The sequence below is a fragment of the Suncus etruscus genome, chromosome 18 (assembly GCF_024139225.1).
Source record: "Suncus etruscus isolate mSunEtr1 chromosome 18, mSunEtr1.pri.cur, whole genome shotgun sequence".
Classification (NCBI taxonomy): Eukaryota; Metazoa; Chordata; class Mammalia; order Eulipotyphla; family Soricidae; genus Suncus; species Suncus etruscus.
Window position 1 is genome coordinate 53,841,451 of NC_064865.1, and position 22,464 is coordinate 53,863,914.

At 40.0% G+C, this 22,464-nt stretch overlaps 1 protein-coding gene across 1 annotated transcript; it reads left to right on the forward strand.

Moving 5' to 3' along the window:
• Positions 1–3,575: 3,575 nt before the first annotated feature.
• On the forward strand, positions 3,576–21,873 carry NRSN1 (neurensin 1). Its single transcript, XM_049765061.1, has 4 exons — positions 3,576–3,722; positions 5,556–5,630; positions 12,261–12,458; positions 20,220–21,873. Exons 3-4 carry the CDS (start codon positions 12,270–12,272, stop codon positions 20,616–20,618), a joined length of 588 nt encoding a protein of 195 aa, XP_049621018.1. The 5' UTR covers positions 3,576–3,722; positions 5,556–5,630; positions 12,261–12,269; the 3' UTR covers positions 20,619–21,873.
• The last annotated feature ends 591 nt before the right edge of the window (positions 21,874–22,464 follow it).

Here is a 22,464-nt window from a genome sequence, read left to right on the forward strand (position 1 = left end):
CATCTGCTCAGTGTGATAAGGAATGATGAATGTTGAAAAGAGGTTATTAAGTTGAAGTTTACAGAGGCAGGTGAGGACCCATCACAGCATCCCTGGGGAAAACATTCAGAAATCTACCAGCTCTCATGACTTTGGGCCTCTGTGACTTCCCATGTGGCTTCTGTCTGTAAATTGTCCTTTGTGCTCCAAATGGCAGACACTGCGTACATGTGTAGAGCAACATGATTTAATCAGATAGTCTCTGCTAAGTGTTTCTGTGTAATAAAACCCAGAAAAATCATCAATGTGTCCTAAATGAGCATTAGTTTCTGCATAGTAATCATCTTTGTTTCCTAAAAATTATTTTAAAAAAAAGATAAATAAAATATGTGGTTTGTGGAAAGCAAGATAATACTATTCATTCACATTTCAGGGAAATTGGGGTTTTAAAAAATATCAAACCTTATATTTTTTATATTTTTTTATATTTTTTATATTTATATTTATATTTTTAGAGAACCCAAGGCAGATATGTCAGTAAAATTTAGAAAGTTTCTGTTGGCTCCGTCTCCTGGGTTGGCAAATTCAGTGTTAGCGTGAGCTCATCTGAAACTTGCACAAATTTGTCAGAGGTGCCACCAGTTGGAAATAGGTCTGGTAAAAGAATGGAAGCAAGGATATGGAGAGTTTTATGTTGAGCAATATGAGTCAGAGGGAGAGGTTAAATAGAGAATAATCGCACTCATTTGTGGGATATTTAAAAAAAAAAAGGGTTGTATGGTAATACTGTCCAGAGACAAGGGCCAGGAGGACCAGTCCATGGTAGGAAGATTGCCACAAATAGTGGAAGAATCATTTAGGGCAGAGAAGGGATCACTAGGACAATGATAGTTGGAAATTATCCCTCTGGACGAGAACTAGGTGCTGAAAGAAGGTAAAGTGATATGTGATATGCATGGTACTCTTTCAGTAACAATATTGCAAACCACAGTGTCTAAAACAAGAGAGAAAGGAGGAGGAGGAGGAGGAGGAGGAGGAGAAGAAGAAGAAGAAGAAGAAGAAGAAGAAGAAGAAGAAGAAGAAGAAGAAGAAGAAGAAGAAAAGAAGGAGAGGAGGAGGAGGAAGAGGAGGAGGAGGAGGAGGAAGAAGAAGAAGGAGGAGGAAGAAGAAGAGAAGAGAGGAGGAGGAAAGAAGAAGAAGAAAAAGGAGAAGAAGAAGGAAGAAGAAGAAGAAGAAGAAGAAGAAGAAAAGAAGAAGAAGAAGAAGGAGAGAGGAAGAAGAAGAAGAAGAAAGAAGAAGAAAAGAAGAAGAAGAAGAAAGAAGAAGAAGAAGAAAAGAAGGAAAGAAGAAGAAAGAAGGAGAAGGAGAAGAAGAAGGAAGAAGAAGAAGAAGAAAGAAGAAAAGAAGAAGAAAGAAGAAGAAAAGAAGAAGAAGAAAAGAAGAAGAAGAAGAAAGAAGAAGAAGAAAGAAGAAGAAGAAGAAGAAGAAGAAGAAGAAGAAGAAGAAGAAGAAGGAAGAAGAAGAAGAAGAAGAAGAAAAGAAGAGAAGAAAAGAAGAAGGAAGAAGAAGAAGAAGAAGAAGAAGAAGAAGAAGAAGAAGAAGAAGAAGAAGAAGAAGAAGAAGAAGAAGAAGAAGAAGAAGAAGAAGAAGAAGAAGAAGAAGAAGAAGAAGAAGAAGAAGAAGAAGAAGAAGAAGAAGAAGAAGAAAAATGTCTGCCTTATAGGCAGGCAGTGGGGAGGGCAGAGGGGAAACTGGGGACGTTGGTGTTGGGAAATGTGCACTGGTGGTGGGTGTTGTTCACTGCAGGACTGAAACTCAGTCATAAATAACTTTGCATCTGTGAAATAAAAAACAGCTGAACAATTTTGTAGCCACAACGTTTAAATAAAGTAATTCATATTGTAAAAAAGAGAATAGAAGCAAGTAGAGTGTGTGAGGAATTTAGAAGACTTGAGATTCAAGCTGAAAATGGCACTCCTATGGCTAACTAAATAATAATAATAATAATAACTTGGTCAGGCATACTTGACCAAGTTAAATACCATAAAGTGGTAGAACTAGGATTAAATCCACAAACTCCCAAAGCTGTCTGATTATAAATCCTATTTAAACTACCTCTAGATTGCTAGCTGGTATTCGTCATGCACTGCCAGAAGATATCCAAATACCAAATACCAAATAGATACATGCACAGCTCTGTTCATTGCAACACTAAGTACAACAGAGAGTATATGAATACAATCTAAATGCCCAAACACAGATGAATGGGTAAAGAAGTTGTGATACGTATACACAATGGAATACTATGGAACTCTAAAAAGATGAAATTTGCAATTTTCTGCAACTTCAAAGGAACTGGAGAACATCATGCTAAGCGCAATAACTCAGGTGAAGAAAGAAGAACAAGCAAAACAAGGGACTAGATGATATGGAACAATGACAAATACATGGCTTTAGATTACAAAATTCAGGTTACTAAGCACTGGGTGGAAGACACATGAAGTGATGGACTAAAAGAAGCATAAAGACTGTGGTGGAGTATATTGGGCACTTTGATGGTGGAGAAGATGCAGTAACTTTGTAGAGCAACAGCATAAATGTTAACTCTTTGGGGGGGGCACACCTCTCAGGGGTTACTCCTGCCTGACTCTGTGTTCAGTAATTACTCCTGGTGGTGCTCGGGGTGACTATATGAGATGCCCAGGATCAAACTCAGTTCTACCACATTGCCCGTCAAACCCCATCCCCACTATACCCTCGCTCCTTCTTACACTATTTAACCATATTATCTAGCTAGAATAATGGTGATAATGAAGAATACCTACAGCATAGAGCTGGTGTAACGATTTAATACTTTAAGACGCATCTATCTGAGGATATGTGTGTACCTCAAGCAATATTTAGCTTACTAAGGAGTTATTCAATATAAGCATTAGCATATGTAGAATGGTTGAGCACATGAGTGACTTCTTTCACCATTCCCATTGAGTGTTACTTAGCAGCTTTCTGCTTCCATGCTAACGGCCTGCACCTACACAAATGTTCCGGTGCATCTCGCTTCCTTCTCCCACGGTTCCCACTCACACACATCCTGCAGCACCCAAGGCTGATGATCTAAGGCAACAGGTTCCTTCACTGCAGAAAGCTCTGCCAGTCCAGGGGCTGCATTGCCCAATGCAATCTCATCAGGAAAACCAAAGCCAAAAAAATCAACATAAAAAACAGGGTGCTCTAGAGAAACTTGGACATGCAAACACATACAAACCCGGGCTGCATGCAAACACCCACATGCAAACTTGAGATGCAAACACAACATCACAGCTTTCACCTACAGTTCCCTGAGGGGAAAAAAGAAATGCTCTATGTCCAGGTTGCAATGACCCGGCTATGCACCAGATAGATGGAAATGACAGGCCAAAGTCCTGGCAGTGTCTCCAGGGCACCATGCCCGGCCTGGCCTGGCCTGCCCTGCCCGCCTGTCTGCCCTCCTGGCTGGAAGGGAGAGCTGGTCCCGCCCACTTGCCAAGGCCTGGAGCTCGCGCACGCGCGTGTGCGCGTGGCCGGACAGTGCGCGGGCACGAGCCGCGCGGGCACGCGGACGCCTGGCTGTCAATCACGCGCAGGTTCTGCTGGCGAGGCGGGAGCAGCGGCGGCGGCGGCGGCGGCGGCGATGGGACCCCAGCGAGAGATCTGCAGCTAGAAGGCTGCACTTGCTCCACGGGTCGGGGGATCGGAGGGGCCAGGTAATGCATGCTGAGCTTGGGGGTCCAGGGGTGCGGTTCCCTCAGCCCCTGGGCTGGATTCGCCTTTTTCTAGCTCTCCCTCTCTCTTCCCTTCTTTTTCCTTCCTCTCTTTTCTGACACCACTATTCACTTGCTCTTTCCTCCTTTTGCACACACACACACACACACACACACACACACACACACCATATGTCTTCTTGCATGCACACATTTCTGCAAAATCCATGCAATATTATAAAAAAATAATCCATCCAAACCTAGACCCAGGAGGGGGGTAACTAACCCACTCTGTGCTTTGGCTACTGGGGGGTTTGTGTTATGTAAGAAGTAGGGTGGGCTATATAGCAACAAGGGAAGAGTTTCTTTCCAGTGGGAGCAGGAAAGTTGTCTATGAATCCGAGTAAATAAATGAGGTATATATTTGGAGTTTGGAAAAAAAGATATATTTTACATTTGATTTGGGGGGGGGGCAGACTAAATTGGGCATCTTTGGCTTCTGACTCCTTTGACATGTCTCAAGGTGTTTGTTGAGTGTCTGGCTGGGCTTCAGATCTCCACTGTGTTGTTCTGAAAGGAAGCCAGGGTGGGCCTCAGCCCCAGAGCCATGACCACTAGGAGATCAACAGCTGGAGTTGAACAGCTGGAGTTGGTTTCATTAGATTGGGCTCAGGAGCAAAAGAAATAAATAAAAGTGTATTTTTTTCTGGGAGAGCTTGTTGTTGGCTTTCTGCCCGGGGCCTGCTTGGGGTGAAGGGCATAGAGAAATGATTCCTGCCCAGAAAATCTGAAGATGACAGATAAAAAAGAAGGAAGCTTAATTGCAGACTTGGGGAGGAAGAAGGAGCTGAGAGTGAAACGTTTTGGTTTTTTGGTTTGTTTGGGTTTGTTGTTGTTGTTGTTCTTTTTGCTCGTCCATTCTCAAGATCTCTAAATAATTTTTCTCTCCCCAAATCTGTTTATCCACACAAAGAAAATTGGAGGAAAGGGCAAGGAATAGAGCCTGGAAGAAGTTGTGGCTGGGGTTAGTAGAAACCTGAAAATTACTGAAAATAGTTGGTCAGGTCTCAACTGAGGCTACTCAGCTCAGATCTATGAGTTTTTCCTACAGATGGATGGTAGACTGTTTATTAGAAAGAATTCTTACTGCCCTCTTGAAAAATGGGCATTCTTTTCCTGGAAGCTATTTTATTTCACAAAAACTCAAGTTCCATAGGAAACCCATAGCTTTATAGTAGGCAATGGCTTTTAAATTAAATCTTGCATGGGCACCTGTTTTTTCTTAAGCAGATGGAAAGTTAAATGATCCTGATAGGAAGAAAATGGATAGAGGAGTAAAACTCAACCTAATGAGGCATTCGTGCAAAAGACCATCTGAATTGGTCAAATTTCATGATCAACAGGATGCTAAGGTCCTAACAACAGTGTCATCAGGAAATATCAAATAGTCCAATCCCGGAGGATCTGGGAAGCAAGGCCTCTGTGTTTTAGAATTCATAAAATCCCAATGTTTTTGCATGTTTGATTACTAGAATAAAAATCAATGCAAATAAGAATGGCATTTGTATATTATATTCCAATTTGGGCAAAAGTCTTTTTTCCTAGATATCAACTAATTGGCTCTCTAGACTCTCCTGAGAACTCATTAAAAACTTCTGAATTGTTATACTTCTATTTCAAATGCTAACTCTGATTGGGAACCAGAAGTCTTTGTTGTTGTTTTTGTTGTTGTTTTTAGCCAACAATAAAATAATTGTTAGCAAGTTCTAAGAATGACTTGTAAGATTTAGCTTATGATCTTAAATGAATATGCAGAGATATTTTTTTCTTCAATAGGATTGGAAAATGTGCCATTAACCAAAAGGCCAAAGAGTCAACAGCAAGAGGAGGAGAAAGAGTTGTACATCTAAGGTAAGACTCAAATCTCACCACACTTAAAGTCAAAGCAACTTGTGTTTTGCTTGGAAAGAAGGGATGGAGAGAAAATAGGCATTACCTTTATGTGCTCATGTTTTGCTAGACTTCATAAACAGTGCTCAACTACCTCGTCTAAATAGTGTAAAGTAATAAAGTGACTGCCTCTCCTTGCTTTTCTTTGCAAACTATAAAAGTGCCTGCATAGCTGCTAATTTGGAGGAAATAAAGAACAGTTCATCCAGAATCACAATCTCTCCTGGTGCTTCAAGAAAAGAAAAACAATCTTGTAAATGAGCTATTGGTAGAAGCAAATTTTTCTGTTTTAAGATCCTCCTTACATAATGTCAGAATGCCCGGTTTTATGCTATGTTTTGATATTTGAAACTATTTAAAAACTGTGCTTTGCCATATTGTTTATACTCTAGTCAGTTCTGGTATTCAATGTTCCAACATGGATCCCACCACCAGTGCAACTTACCCCCACCAACGTCTCCAGTTACCCACCTTTACCTGTCCCTTAGCAGGCACAAAACTATATTGGCTGTGACAACATAGATCTCCTGAATGGAGTTACTCAAAGTCATTGGGTGACTGTTGGCTGCGCTGTTCAATGCCCATTGAAGAATGCCTGCTTTAAAGGGGAAAATGCTGCTTGCAAATCTCTGAGTCTGACTACATTCACTCTCAGTCTTTCAGTGTGACTTGCTTTTGTGGTTTGGTGCAGGGGAAGTGGACTGAATCGGCCATGTGACTGTACCTTGCCTCACTGGCCCTCTGGAAAGTGGCTCTAATGGGCTCTTCCCTCATTATCTCACAACAATGCAATGGGAGAGAAAAGCAGCCTGAAAAATTGAATGATCTTGCAAAGAGAATAAACAGAACAGAGCTTGTGCCTGGCCTCACAAGTGACTCACGCATGCAGCCCTGGGAAAAGACTCATCTTGGCAGCGTCTCCTATTCTCTGCCTCTCTTCTCTCAAGAAAGACCGGGAAGGCAAATAATAAAAAGTCCGTAGGGTTCTTGGAGTTGCAGGAGGCATTAAAAACTTCTATTCTCAGGGCCTTTGAACATTTTTCAAGTGAAATAAACAGTAACCATATTAAGCTGGAAATTATATGTCTAACAAATGGCTACTCTAATGTATGGTCACACACAGAGATCATAATAGCGCCTAAATGAATTTGTTTCCTAAGAGATAGAAGATTCAAGGGATTCTGAGCAATTGTACTACCTCCCCAAGCCCATGGCAAATGCCTCTTTGCGGGGGGGGGGGCATTTTTATTGCCTTTATTCCTTTATGAGTGTTTCTTTTTATAAGAAACAAACTGCACCAGGCATATTTGACAGCTTTGTCTAGGATAAATTAGTCCTGAAAAATATCAAAATAGGGCCTAGAGAAGGTAGAAGTGGGAAAGGTGCTTGCTTTGTACATAGCCAACTCAAGTTCAATCGCAGGCATTCCCATCTGGCCCCCTGAGCACTGCCAATTGTGATCCCTGAATGCAGACAGACCCTTGAGCACCACCAGGGGTGACCACCCAAGCTACTATCTACCCCCACTAATATTGGTGAAACACTACTCAAAGGTTTCAAAGTGTTAAACATGTAGAGTCCCCTATCCCCACTAAGCTTATAGTCTACTATGTACCTGCTCTTTTAGTCCTTAAACAAATAATCCTTGAGCTAAAGCATCCAGTCATAAAAAAATGCTATAAAGAAGCAAATCTCGTCAAGGGTCAGTATTTTATTTGCTGATGGTAGAAATTCCCTCAGAAAAATCTGGAATGGGAGTTCGGATATTCTCCTTCCATGGGTTTTGAGGGGTCTGATAGATGTATTATAGTGTTAAGAACTGAGTATTCATTAATGTCTAACTGTATTCCAGTTGAAGCGGGTAATTAAAAAAAAAAAAAAACAGGGACTAGAGTGAGAGCACAGCAGCTAGACTGTTTGTTTTGCTTGTAGCCTGGGTTCAGTTCCCTAGCATACCATTGGATGTGACTCAAAAACCAAAAAGAGGAGAAAGAAGAAGAAGGAGGAGGAGGAAGAAGAAGAAGAAGAAGAGGAGAAGAAGAAGAAAGAAGAAGAAGAAGAAGAAGAAGAAGAAGAAGAAGAAGAAGAAGAAGAAGAAGAAGAAGAAGAAGAAGAAGAAGAAGAAGCTGCATTGATGCATCTTCATATATCAGCCTGTAAAATGTCTCTAGAAAAACAAAATCCCTATGCCTCTTCATACATATGACCACTTCCCAGACACACATGCTGCTTGTGCTCATTTATGTTGACTATTCTGGGAAGCAGGAGGCCACCGACTCTATTGGAGAATTCACAAAATGTATGTCACAGGGACTTAATTAAATGCAAATTTTGAAGACCTGGAGAGACTGTAGAGTGGACAGCCAAGGAAGGCCATGGAAGGCTAGAATCAATCCCTGCCACCACATTCTATGGTCCCCTGGACCCATTAGGAGTGATCCCTATGGAGCCAGAGAGGTAGCACAGCAGCAGGGCATTTGCACATCTGATCCAAGAGTAATTTCCTCAGTATAAAGTCAGGAGTAAACTCTGAACACCACCGTGTGTGGTCCCCAAACCAATAAAAAAATAAATACAAAACTGGAAAGTGTTCTTGCTTGCCCTCCTAGATTCAACTCCTAATAGTGGTCCCAAGTTTAACATAACTAGTTTTCTGGGGTGGTTTCCTGTTACCATAGCTCTTGAAATGTCTCAATAGGACTCTAAAAAAACCTTGATCATCAAGTAAATGCTAAAACAATCTAAAACAAACAAACAAACAAAAAAATTAAATTCAATTAAACCCTTTGGGGCCAGAGCGGTGGCATTAGAGGTAAGGCACCTGCCTTGCAAGTGCTAGTCTAGGACAGACCTTGGTTCAATCCCCCAGCATCCCATACATCCCCCAAGCCAGGAGCGATTTCTGAGTGTATAGCCAGAAGCAACTCCTGAACATCACTGGGTGTGCCCCCCACCAAAAAAAAAGCCATAAAAAAAAATTAAACCCTTTGACCTACTTTCTCTTCTCAACTCTATTTTATTGGATAATAACTGGTAGCTTTTAAAGACACTTTATAAAGCGGCCTCCCTATTTTTTTGTTTTTATGAAACTAGGGTATCAGTCAACCAAGTAGATTCTGAACATCTGTAAATGTTTTTATTATTTGGACCCAAAGATATTTTCTTCCTCATGGGAACATCACTCTGTGGAGGTCTGGTACGGGCAAAATCCCCTCTAAGATTTTATTCTTTAAAATTTCTGGTTTTGTCAGGGATCATTCTCCTCTAGTCCATTCCAACAAGGTATATGCTTGGAAAGAGGAATGTAACCTCTGACATCTACTATTTTTAGGCAACAGACTTGATATCGGAAGTCACTTGTTTAAACACCACACAGCCAAGTAGTATACTTAATGCCAATTAACTGAACTAACTAGTAGTTTCTATGTTCCTTTCAACGGAAGCTTCACCATAATAGTGGAGGGGAGGGAGAATGAATGGTGAACTAAAGGTACCCAAAGAGCATTGGTGGTGGTGAGATGCAGTCACTGTACATCAGGACCATAGTCATGAACACTATTGTAAACATATCTCCTTAAATACAACACCAATTAAAAATATAAATACATCAATAAATGGAATATTCACAATACCCGTAAGATGATACTATAAGGTGGAATAATCTGCTAGTCAATTCTGGACAAACTAGGAAGAGGTGAAAATTTGGTAAACCAATTATTTATGCGACCAACATTATCAGTTCTTTCTATAGATTCAACAACTCCAGGAAAACTGAAAATGGAAGGAATTGGAAATTATCTGGTTCAACCATCTTATATTTTGGCTTTATAGTTTTGAGGTTTTTTGGGTTTTTTTTTTTATGGGCTTAACCCAATTGTGCTCAGGACTGGCTTCTGGTTCTGTGCTTAGGGATCACTCTTGGCTTAGAAATCAGAGAACTTAATGAGTATCAGGGATAGAACCCAGATCAGCTCATGCAAGCAAGTGTCCTGTCCATTCTATTCTCTCTCTAGCCCCCAACCATCTTACGTTAAGGTTGATGGGCCAGACCTTGCCTCAGCTGTTCTGTCCAACACATTTCATATCAATAGCAATCACTAGTGCCCTGAGTGGCTGGCAGAGCCAGCTATGTTTTAGAGAGTTGCACTTCTGGAAAAGAAAGTTGGACTCATTGATATTCCTTTTCTGGAATGTATCTCCCATCATTAAAACCGATTTTGGATCTATACTTGGAGTATAGATAGCCTTTCATCACTCAAGCTATTGTTATTGGTTTGCCATTAAGTTCAACAACTGTGAATTTATTCATAGGCAAAACATGATATGCTTTCAACCTCTATGACACTCTCCATCTTTTCTCAAATTTTAGCATCTTGTGTTTAAGAGAATTGAACTACTGAGTCTCATCTTATAAAGCAGAAACATTTAACAAATGTTCTAGAAATGCACTGGGCAGGAGATGAGTAGTATGTGAGACACAGCCCTGCTCTGCCCCAAAGCTCACTCCTGAGGCTGAATACAGCAGCATTGGAGGAAAATAACTCTGTTACTAAGAAAGATTTTCTTTATATTCCTGTCCTATATAAGTATCTGTTTTTATTCATGAGAAAAATCTTAAATGCTCTATAGAAAACCTGGAAATGATATTTATATAAGGTAGTTCTAATTATAAAAGTATATGATTCAGCCCATGCCCCTGCTTAGTGTCTTGCTATCTCTCTTCTGCTTCCTGACTCATGATGGTCTAATCTTTAGAAGATGATTTTTTTTTTATGCCTCAGTTTCTTCAGTGGCAAAACAGAATTAGTAATGCTTATCTCATCACCTCTTATCTGAAGTCATATTAGCATGTCAGATGTTAAGGAAAATAATTCAAGCAAAGTACCTTTGAAATTGCTCTACTTCTATGTCACTAGTAATAGTCATCTATTTAATAAAATGCTATTAGGCCTGGTGAAATTCCATTTGGGTATCAACATGGGAAGTTTTAAAAAGATTTTTCTAGAAAATGTAAGATCCAGGCTGCAATCACTGAACTTCGTAATTTGCCTGTCAAGGTGACAGGCAGCAGGTAGGGCAAGAAAAGGAGTGTGAGAACATTGGTGTAAGGCAGTTGACATTGGTGTTGAAATGATTATTCTCAATAACCAAGGACTGTAAATCACCATTCTTTAATTAACTAGAACATATTTTAAAGATATTTTTTCTAGAAAAATCACATCTGGTGAGGAATATGAAAACTTTAATCAAAAGGAATATATATATTTCCCTGTTTATCATGGTAGAGCTCACAATAGCCAGGGTTGAAAATAATAGATGTGCACATTACAGAATAAATATATATATAAGTGTATATGTATATATGTGTAAATGTAAGTATAAATACACACAAGAGTTTACTGTTCAGTTATAATAAAAAGATGAACTGCCATATGCAACTTGGATGGACAAAGAATATTGATCTTAATTAAATAGAACTGATTAAAAAAGATAAATGCGAGAAAGATAAACACTTGTCATTTTTTAAAAAATGACAAGAAAGTAGCAAAACAACTGAACTAAATAAAACAGAAATTAACTTTTAGATTGATTAATTAAATTAACTTTTAAATTACCAATTACCAGAAGAAGAGGTTGGGTTAATCAGAAAAAGGAGAGAGTTGTACACCAAAAAATAAAAATAGATTTTTAGTGATGAACATCAAGTAATATACAATGTGAATTGAGAAGGATACACACCTGAAACCTACAGAATTTTATAAATCAATGTTACTTCAATACTTTTAATAGAAAATCAAGGTAGGTCTTTATCGATGTCTTCTTCCATAAGAAAATATTTCATACAAAATGGTCAGCCCTAAATACCCAAATCAGTGTCAATGACAGTTGAATCAAGAGACTCAAACTATAAAAAGCTATATACAGGGGCCGGGCGGTGGCGCTAAAGGTAAGGTGCCTGCCTTGCCTACGCTAGCCTTGGACGGACCGCGGTTCGATCCCCCGGTGTCCCATATGGTCCCCCAAGCCAGGAGCAACTTCGGAGCGCATAGCCAGGAGTAACCCCTGAGCATCACTGGGTGTGGCCCAAAAAAAAAAAACCAAAAAAAAAAAAAAAAAAGCTATATACAAAATAGACCTGTTATGCTAGCAGTCCAGGAGGCTAAGGGTGGAGGTAGGGGCTGCATGCTGGGAACTATGGCAAAGGTCATCAACACTGGTAGTGGGAGCAACCCTAACTCACTGTCACTATATTACTGAAATACAACTGTGAAAACTTGTAAAAAAATATTTTAATAAAAAATAGAAAACATTTCAAAGAGCTGGAGAGATTGTACAAGGGTTAAGGTACTTGCTTCCATGACTGACCCAGATTCAACCCCTTCACAATATATGGTCACCTGAATACTCCCAGGAAAGTTCTCTGAGCACAGACCTAGTAGTAATTTCTGATGCACTTAGGTGTGGCACAAAAGAAGCAAACAAACAAACAAACAAGAAAAGAGTTCAAATAGAGGGTGGCCTTCCTCAGGCTGGGTTTTTATTTTTGCTCCTGAGCCATGGTCCTCATGTATGTGTGTGTTGTCATTCCAGTGGGGAAGGATGAGTTCTTGCAGCAACGTCTGTGGGTCCATGCAAGTGCAGACGGCTACCGAAGGCGGCTACCAGCGCTATGGGGTCCGGTCTTACCTGCACCAGTTTTATGAGGACTGTACCACCTCCATCTGGGAGCATGAAGATGATTTCCAGATCCAGAGATCACCCAACAGGTGGAGCTCTGTGTTCTGGAAGGTAAGTTAAAAATGGAAATGGAAATTTGAGAGTGAATAGCTTTTTGACTATGGTCAACACTGCCCAGTTCCAGCTGAGTTTGGGCATTGTGAATGTGCCTCGCCCCTGATGATACTTACTATAGTTTTTTCCCTTAAAAAGGAAGACTATAAATCTAAGGCCTAAGAAAGTTTCTGAACGCACAATGGTTTATTTGCAGGTTGATCAGTTTTGCCATCAGTAATCATCATAGCCATTGTTGTTATTGATTTGCCATTAAGTTCACCAACTGTGAATTCATTCATAGGCAAACATGATATGCTTTCAACCTCCCCAACAGTCTCAATAAATTTCATTCGACAAATTACAATTATTTAAAAAAATTTTCAATTGGGATAGTACACTTTTTAAAATTGAGATAGTGCAATGGTTAGAACACAAGCCTGCCTGCTCCTGACTCAGATTCTCTTCCCAGCATCACGTCACTGGGTGTATCCTGAGAAGTCCCCAAACAACAACACCTTTGCATCGAACCATAAACCTAGTTGGTTAAGATTTGCAAATTGAGCCTCCAGGTTTCTAGACCACTTGAGAGCCTCACCTTCCAAAGTAAATTAAAATTTTTACATCGTGACAGAGTTAATGGTGTGACATGTCAACATATCAGCGCTTTGCTAGTCAGATTCAGCATCATTGAGTCCTCGGAGCTTCAAGTTCCACAAATAGAGGAGCCTTCATCTACAATTTGCTCAATCACTTGGCATGCAAATCGTGATCACCTCTTCTGTGCCCCTCAGTGAAGGGGCCCAAAGGAGAAAGAAAAGATTGCAGCAATGGAACTTGCTGCCCACCCTGGATAACAGACCTTAAACAAACAATATTTCACAGAGACACAAAGTGACAAGTGCTAGGAAGACATTTGTCAGGATGACATGGGGAGTGATGGGGACCTGCTGCTGAGATGTGCTGATTGTAGAAAAGCTTTCAGAGGCAGTGACATTTGAATAAATGGCAGGGTGAGCTGAGGGAGCAGGTCAGAAAATTGTCTCTCTAATGGGCGCCCATGCTAGGCTGAGAAAATTGCAAGGCCAAAAGCTCTGAAATGGGAACAAGTTGTGGGAAATGGGAAAATTAGCAAGAACTCCAATCTGACTGTAGTGAAATAAGAGGCAGGAAGGATGGGGATGTGCTCAGAATTATAACCTTGTGCATGTGTTTGTAGAATCAGGCCATATGAGTAAGGACTTTTGCCAGGAGAGACAATGGCAGACATGTGAATATTTTAAGCCAAAATGATGCTTGAATTAGAATGATAACAGGCTGATCATGGATACTTTATAAAGCATAGAATCTATAAAAACAAGGACAAAACAGGTAGGTTATTTAGGAAGTGGTTCAAGTATGTACACAAAGGTCATAATGCTGGCTTAAAGAAGGTTGAGTTAATAGTCAGCTGTACCTTTGTTTGAATGTCAAGTAACTAGAACTTAGGAGGAAGAGAAGTCAACCATGACTTCAGGCTTGCAGCCTGAGCTATCTACTGGATGGTATTATAATTTGGGGGGATGGAGCACTCCAAAATAGGAAAGTGGAGAACCAAGAGTTTGTTTTGGTCACCTTATATTGGAGATGCCTATTAGACACACATGTGACTAGTTCTAGCGGAAACTGAAATGTATAGATACAGGGTCAGAGTAGTACCAGAGTAAAAGCACATCCCTTGCACATAACTAACCCCAATTTGATCCTTGGCACCATATGGCTCCTGGCAACACCATGTGTCCCAGAGGCCCCTAAGCCCTGCCCAGTTCACCTATGTAATGCCACTGCAGGGCCAGACAGCACCACATACTCTGTTCCTCGCATTGAACTGGCAGTCTGGTTGGCCAAAATCACCATGAGAGTCCCCTAAGCATTAAATGGAAGGCTCCCCAAATACACCTTGAAACAATAAATCCATTTGCCTGATCTATTTGTCATGGATTGCACACTATCAGCATCTAAGATGTATAATGAAATGGAATGGAATGGAATGGAATTCAATAAGGATTCCATAAGAATGGAATTACCTAGAAACACCTATGACATAGGAGAAGGTTTTGAGGTGTTCTACCTCTTGGAAATAGAAATCAAGGATTAGTATTTAGAGAAGATTCAGAGATGATACATCCTTATGTAATATTTCAGGTCCCCTCCACATTTTTTATGCCCTTTCTTTGGTATTTGAGATCATTCTCTACTTTCTCACAATTCCCAGAATTTTTAACATTGATAATTGGCATTACAATTTCACCAGTGGCAATGTAACACAAGAATTATGAAGAAAACTCTATCTTCAGATTATGTGAGTTCAAATCTCAACTGTTCCACTTCATAACTCTGTAACTCTGGGGGAGTTCTTTTTATTGATTGATTGGTTGGTTGGTTGGTTGGTTGGTTGGTTGGTTGGTTGGTTGGTTGGTTGGTTGGTTGGTTGGTTGTTGGGCCACTTCAGCAGTGTTCAGGTGTTACTCCTGGCTCTGCACTCAGAAATTGTCCCTGGCAGGCTTAGGGACCATATGGGTGCCAGAAATTGAACTGGGCCCCTCCCGGGTCAGCCGCATGCAAGGTAAATGTCCTACTGCTGTGTTATCTCTCCAGCCCCTGGAGGAGATTATTTATCTAATATATCTTTTAATAGTGATACATAGCCTAGAGGAGAATGTAGTGTGTACATATTTATAGTACCTGCCATAGAATATTATAAAAATTAAATAGGACATGAAATTTAAAAAATTAAATAGAATAGTACTTATAAAAAGCCCAGAATAATGTGTGGTTTAAGTGTATGTAACTATTAAAACATCCCTTATGGAACAGTGGATGTCAAAATAGAAATAAAATTGAAAATATGGTATGACATAATCATTAATATGGATTGCTCAAAACTGTGTTAATTTCGAATTTTACTAGTGTTCCATGTTATATATTACAGTTGGCAAGTCAGTATCCTTCCCCCATATAAACAGTGTCTCCAATGAGTCCTTACTGTCCTGGACCAATAAAATTATATGGCCAAGTTTGGCCCATTTTATATTGACTTAGATATGGAGGGTGGATGCTTCCTGCAGTGTTAAAACTATTATTTGCCAAGTATCTAAAATGTCATTGACATTCAAGATGATATAAATGCTCCTGTGAATTCATGACTTGTGAAACTGTAAACAAAACAATAATACACAGATATAGATACTTTTGCATGCCTGTATATATTTATACATGTGTATATATGTCAAGAGATACCTGTGTATATATTATGAAATCAACCATCACTAGTTGTTTCCAGTCTTTTTCATGTGGGCCATTCTCACTGGTGTGAGACAATATCTTATTATTCTTTTGAGTTGCATTTTTCTGATAATAAATTATGATGAACACTTTTTTATATTCTTATGAACCATCCATGTTTTCTTAAGGAGGATGTGCCTATTAACTCTTCTCCCCATTTTTGGTGGAATTTTCCTTTTTGCTGGGGTGTATGAGTGCTTTCTATATCTTGTATATTAACCCTTTATCTGATACATTGGAGAACCTCAAATAATATTCCAATGTCCGGCAAAGCAGATTCAGAGTTATTGATGAAGTAGATAAAGCATCAGGTAAACTGGATCAAAGACAATATTATTGAGATGTTATCGGAAGCAAAGTATCTGTCATTGATGACTAGGTATTATTCAAATAAGAAAGAAAATCACATTGGAGTTGATGATGAAACTGTTGGGTGTGACCTAAGAGAGGAGTTTTAGTAGAATTATGAGGAACTGTGTTTGACTCCTAAGGGATAGGACCACTCTCCTGCAGTGACTAAAAATGATTGCAGACTATATAATGAATGTTGAAGATGTCAATGAATATATTGGCATATAAGGATGGCATAGCATCTCTGTGGGATAAAAGAGTTCACTCAGAATACCACAGATTGGCAATGTGAGGATCAAATGAGCTAAAACTCTTAGAAGGATCCTGAACATACCCTGGCATCAGCTCTTGTTTTTGTAAAGCTCCATATACTTACAGAAAGTGGAGGCACAAGGGTTGGGGCAGATGGTCTAGTCTCATTTGGTTGAGAACTCGAATCTTTAGAGGTGGGAAGGAAAGTTGAGCAGCAGGGCTTGGGTTGATGAAGCAGAAAAGCCAGTTTTATCCTCTCCATGCACTTCTTCTGAATTCCCTCTAACCCAGAGAGCTACTTTCACAGTAAGTTTCATCCAGCATTTTCCTACCATGTTCCTTCTTGCTTCAAACAGTCATTATTGCCTTCTTGCTGCTAGAACAGCTGTGTTCTTTCTGCTGCCAACTTTGAATATTGGAGTAAACTACAATTTCCGACTTCACCAGTTCCACAGAGATCCAACAAAAAAGAAACGTTGGTCAAAGTCACAAAAGTCTCTGGCTGGGAGCCCTTACCCACAGACTTTCTGGGATCCAAACTGTTCTTCCTGTTCATTGTTTCTTCTGGAACAGGGCCTAGATGTCCATATACTTTTCCTACAGCCTATGAGTTATCAGAAGTGCTTAGGAATGTCAAGATAGTGGAGAAGTCTTTGTGGTGTCTAAACTGACAGTCTAAGTTTCTCTGATTTTTCTAGCTAACTCTCACCTCAAACACTCCTACTGTCCCATGTAACAACAAATAATTATTTTCTCTAATAAGCCCTTAAATGACCTGTGTTGCACATATAATGGAGTCCCTTTCTTTCAGACCAAGAAACCTGTCAACTTAGAATAGTGACCAGAGACCATTTTTAGGATAATTTCTGGCCTTTCCTTTCCAATATTTCTTCCTACTTGTCTTCCAACATGGTACCAGAATCCTCATATTCTCCTTACTCTTATGTCTGTGTCTTATACTTTTGATCATAGCCTCTCATCCCTGTTATGTTCTTTTAGATGTGTCTGTTGGCACTTGCATAAGGAATATTTGGGCTTAGTTCTACAATAGTCTCCTTCACAGAGAGCAAGTTTTTATCTGATCTTCTTATATAAGTAGGACATGGGGGGAGGCCAAGGGAGGCCAGTCACTTTCTAGTTCTTGATGCAAGCAGGAGATCTGCCCTCTGCAAGGCTGAAAGCTTTGCCTTTTAGCTTCTGAGTGCTATTCCAAGAGTGGATTTTTTTTTAAATCTACAAAGCACTGCTCAGATGAGGTACTGACTTCTTAGAGAATCAATCACCTGGCTCCATATTCAGTATCCTGGCGCTTTCAGTCTGTTCAGAATATTTATTGAGCCCAAGGCTGGAATGAGCACCTTGGGGAAAGGAGATAGAAATAGAAGAACTTCTTCTTTGGCCTTGGTTGCCCTTAAGAATCTCAGACAGACAGATGGGTCCATTTTTTTTCTTGCTGCCCTCAATTTTTGAGAACTGCTGCCAGTTCTTGAAGGAAGAGGTAATTTAGTGGCAGAAGAAACATGTCACCATAGATATTTAAGTTAGTTCGCACATTTAGACTTCTCCAATGTGAGTCATTTTCCAAAAGTTAAAATAATGGTTTGTTTTATAGGTAAATTTGTCACTACTTTTAAAAATATGTAGAGAGTCTTCCCAGTTACTAATTTTTACAATCCAGCATTGCCTACAATACTTATATCCTCTGTAGAATACATAGATTTTCCCCCAGAAGATATAATATTGCATTTCTTTCATTTTTTTTGTTAGTCTCTATAACATTGCTTAAGGAAAATCTACCTATATTTTGTGACTAGAACTCTACTATAGTTGTGGAGGAGGAAGAGTAATAATAATAATAAAAGTGACATATAAAACAATAATTGGAAGAATTCATATGGGAAGCTGAACTTACAGGTCACAGAGATCTGCTTTAGAGACAAGTTAAACCACCTCAAAATGGACCAAGTGCTGGTGAGAACTAAGTGACAATACACAAAGCATGAAGCTTTGATCATAAAAGACATTCAATTCTTATTTCCCTACTTTTCTAGAATGTTTGACTTGTAAATTCTTTTTTCTTTCAATATCCAAAACTTTCTGATCATTCCATGCAACTTAATAATAAGTAAGCTAAGTTAATATATGCCAAATATTTGAGTAAATGTAAGATGTGTTTCAGAATAAATTAGTATTACCTATTCTTTATTCCAACTGCTGAATGACTGCTGTAACGCTGTTGTTTTGAAAACATAATTTTATAAGATGTGTATTTCCAAACAATAGCATAATAATGGCTACTTATATTCTTTTGGTTTCATGGAGGCCTCGCAATTTGGTGGTCTTTACTGTTATCAATGATTATTAAATAGAGGGAAATGGGGAGATTAACAACAGTGATGTTTTGAATATGTTTTACATATTTAAATTAGCTTCTGATTTATTTTAAACTCATTTTAACTAAAAGAAGCCAGTTTTTTTTGGTTTTTTTTTTTTTATGTTTCGATCCTAGCTGGCAGTTCTAGAATCCACATGTGAGTCAGTTTATTTTACATTTCAAAGCTTAAATCACCAACTGGTATGTCAGTTTCCATTTTTAGTGTGTCCCCTTCTGTTCTCACAGAAGCTGAGCTGAGGCACTTTATCCTTCATGTATTACTCTTAACTCTTCTCAACAACTGCCTAAGTACTGTTTGGGGGATTGAGAGCACTAGTCTGGGGGTGGGATCAGATTTGTTGATTTGTGGGTTCTAACCCCACCTCTGCACCTTGCTAGCAATCCATGAGACTCCATTATCACTCCTGAATTGAACTATCATGGCTCCTTTCTCCACTTCTTGGGAGGGAAATTACACAGAATACTAATATCCTCCAGTCACACCCCAGTAGTGTACCCCTCCTTTGAGCAAGTTGGGTTTTTCTTTTCATCCCTCTGAGAGAATGTGACATAAAGGTGCAAGAGGCATGCCAATAAAAGTCTGAGAAAGGACATTTTATGGAATGTGCGAATGGGAGTGGATTGGGGAGGCCAAGTAAATGTTTAAAGAAGATTCCTCAGGATAATCAGGGACAACTCTATAATGAATTCTCTACAAATCTTCCCTGTAGAGTGGGAGATGACTTGGTGAGGCTAAAGTTCTAAGACAGTAATTGGTTAGAAGCAGCAGTCTTTCATAATCACTGAAGTGGGGATGGAGGGCTGGTATTTTCAGGTCTACGCAGTGTGTTTGTATGGGTCTGTGCTTAGGCAACTTGCAAGTAGACTTGTTTAATCTAACTTCAGAGCCTTGAAAGGAGCCATGAATGCCAACAGGAAGTCCCACTCTGCTGCTTTCCCAGGTGGATGGAGTCAGGCCAGCTACTACCTATCAGGGTTGCCTTTCTCTTTTCAAAAAAAAAAAGTCAACTTCAACAAAGTCTATTACAATTTAGCAAAATTCTTTGCAAAGTCTTATACAAGTGGAAAGCTCAAAGGACATGTCCAGACCATGCTATTGTAGCTGGTTACCATCACAATCAAAAAGGTCTTTTCACCTCCCTTTTCTGAGGGACAGGGAAATTGGGCCACACCAGGCACATTCCTGGCTTTGTGCTCAAGACTGACTCTAGTAGTGCTCAGGGGTCATATATGTTGCTGAGGATTCAAACCAGTGTCAGTAGAAACAAGACAAATGCCTTACCCATTGTACAGTCTCTGTGGCCCTGCCTCTTTTTTTAATGAAAAAATAATGTTGACATCTTAATGTTGGGGTAACTGAGAGATTCACTTGTCTCTAAATACATAAGCTCTCACTGAAGGAATCAGGGAGAACTGAAGTCACTGATTATCTCCTTTGCTTTGTTTTCTTGCTCCAGGTCGGACTCATCTCTGGTTCAGTCTTCGTGATGCTGGGATTGACTGTTCTGGCCGTGGGCTTTCTCGTGCCGCCCAAAATCGAAGCCTTTGGTGAAGCTGATTTTGTGGTGGTCGACACCCACGCTGTCCAGTTCAATGGAGCCCTGGACCTATGCAAGCTGGCTGGAGCTGTTCTCTTCTGCATAGGAGGCACATCCATGGCAGGGTGCCTGTTGATGTCTGTGTTTGCCAAGAGTTACTCCAAAGAAGAAAAATTCCTTCAGCAAAAATTTAAAGAGCGCATCGCAGACATGAAGGTCCATACTCAGCCCATCACAAAAGCTCCAGGTCTGGGAGAAACAAAAATTCCAGTCACTTTGTCCAAAGTGCAAAATGTCCAGCCTATATCGGCAACCTGAACCCCTTTGCACCCCAGACTTTCCTCTCTAACTTACACACATGGTTAGCGTAGAGCAGGACAGGTTTGGAAAAGACAAGGTTGTTCATGGGACTAGGCCCAGGGCTCTGAGCTGCCCTGAGCTGCAGAGTGGGTGGGTAAGCTCAGCCTTGCCTGGTTAGGGGGGTTCCTGGCAGGTCGATGTCACATGTTCACCTGTGTACACACACCTAGATGCTTACAGGGGTGTTTCTGTATGTCCCTAGGAGCCCTCTGGAACTCTACCATCCATTGTGACTTAGTGTCTTTCTATGTATTATTGGATTGTGTCCACAATGTAGACCAGCCTCCAATGGCTGCCATTTTTGTTTTGTTTTGTTCAGAATATTGTTTTTGTTCCAGATATTTCTTGTGTGGTGCTGCCTTCCATTCCTGTCTCACTCCATGTAGATAATGTCATGTGTTTTCACAGAAAAATCGAGCACCCTGAATTTGACCCAAACATTCAACATTGAACTCTGTCTTAAGATGATGGTCCTAGAATTAGATCCAGAAGTATTGGCATTCTGAATATCTTTTCTTTCTCCAGATTTTCATCATTTATAGTGTTAAAATATACACCTTTGAGATTTTAGAGTAAAAGGGATTCATAGGAACACCTACTGAGACAGTGCTCCTGAGTACTGAACTAGAAGTTGAGGAACTGGACTTCCTCCTGCTACCTAGCTGGGTGGATTTAGGGGAAAATCAGTGATCTCCCAGGTGTCCACTTCCACAGCTGCTTAAAAAGGGTCCTGATTCTAAAATCTGAGATTGAAGGTTATGTCATTGTAATCTCCATCCCATCCCTAGAATATTAATAGGGTTCTCCTGTTTCTCACCCCATGGGATTTCTTCAGGCCTAAATTCCTAAAAAGTTGCAGTAGCACCTCCCCATGACCCACCTTGATAACTGTCCACCTGCAACAGTTTATATAATATCATATTTTTATAAACACAAAAGTAAGCCATTCTCAATAGAAAATGTTCCCCCACACCCCCATAGACACCAACTTGAAAAAGGAGTTTCTTTAATGAATAAGAACATATTCTTCTCCAGCAAAATAGTCATCTTATCCCTTTGAGCTTTTATTTCATCTGTGGATTTAAATTAAGGCAGAAGAAAGTGGAAGATGTGACCTTGGTATTTCCTCTGAGTTGGTGCCCCTTCAAGGTCTGTCTTTTTTATTTCTCTCTCCTTCCTTCACTGGCCAAATAAAATATGTGAACAAGCAGAACCTGAATTGCATTGTCATTCCTTCAATGTGCCTCTTTTCTGAACACATAATTTTCTATTCGGTGCCTGAATGAGTTCTGACGTTCCCCTGGCTAAATGAGAAAATAAACGAAGAAATTAGCCCTCTTTATGCACACTGTTTATTTTGTACTATCCAGCTTAAAACAGCACAAATCAGCATCTCAACAAGGCTCATTCATTGTCTAGAGTTGCGAGAAATTGGGCCAGTTTTTTCTGATTCTTACTTGCCCATGAAAATACCACTTCCCTGGGCTGGAACAGTGGTGCAGCAGTAAGTGTTTGCCTTGCATGCAGCTGACCTAGGATGAACTGTGTTTCTATCCCCCAGAGTTCCATATGGTCCCCCTAACCAGGAGGAATTTTTGAGCATATAGCCAGGAGTAACTCCTAGACATCACCAGGTATGCCCCCCCCCCAAAAAAAGAAAAATACCACTTCCCTCCTTGAAAGCAGAGTCAAATCCCCAAGCAACTGTTCAAGACACTATTTCTGGGAGTTTTCCAAGACTTCCCAATCTTCACTGGCCAGTACTTCAGGGCCTACAGCCTGGGATCCTTATCAGCATTTACAA

Bases quoted from the DNA above. Each gene is read 5' to 3' on its own strand.
- NRSN1 (XM_049765061.1), top strand. From the start codon at position 12,270: ATGAGTTCTTGCAGCAACGTCTGTGGGTCCATGCAAGTGCAGACGGCT. The intron at 12,459-20,219 runs GTAAGTTAAAAA...TTCTTGCTCCAG, and splicing joins GGAGCTCTGTGTTCTGGAAG to GTCGGACTCATCTCTGGTTC.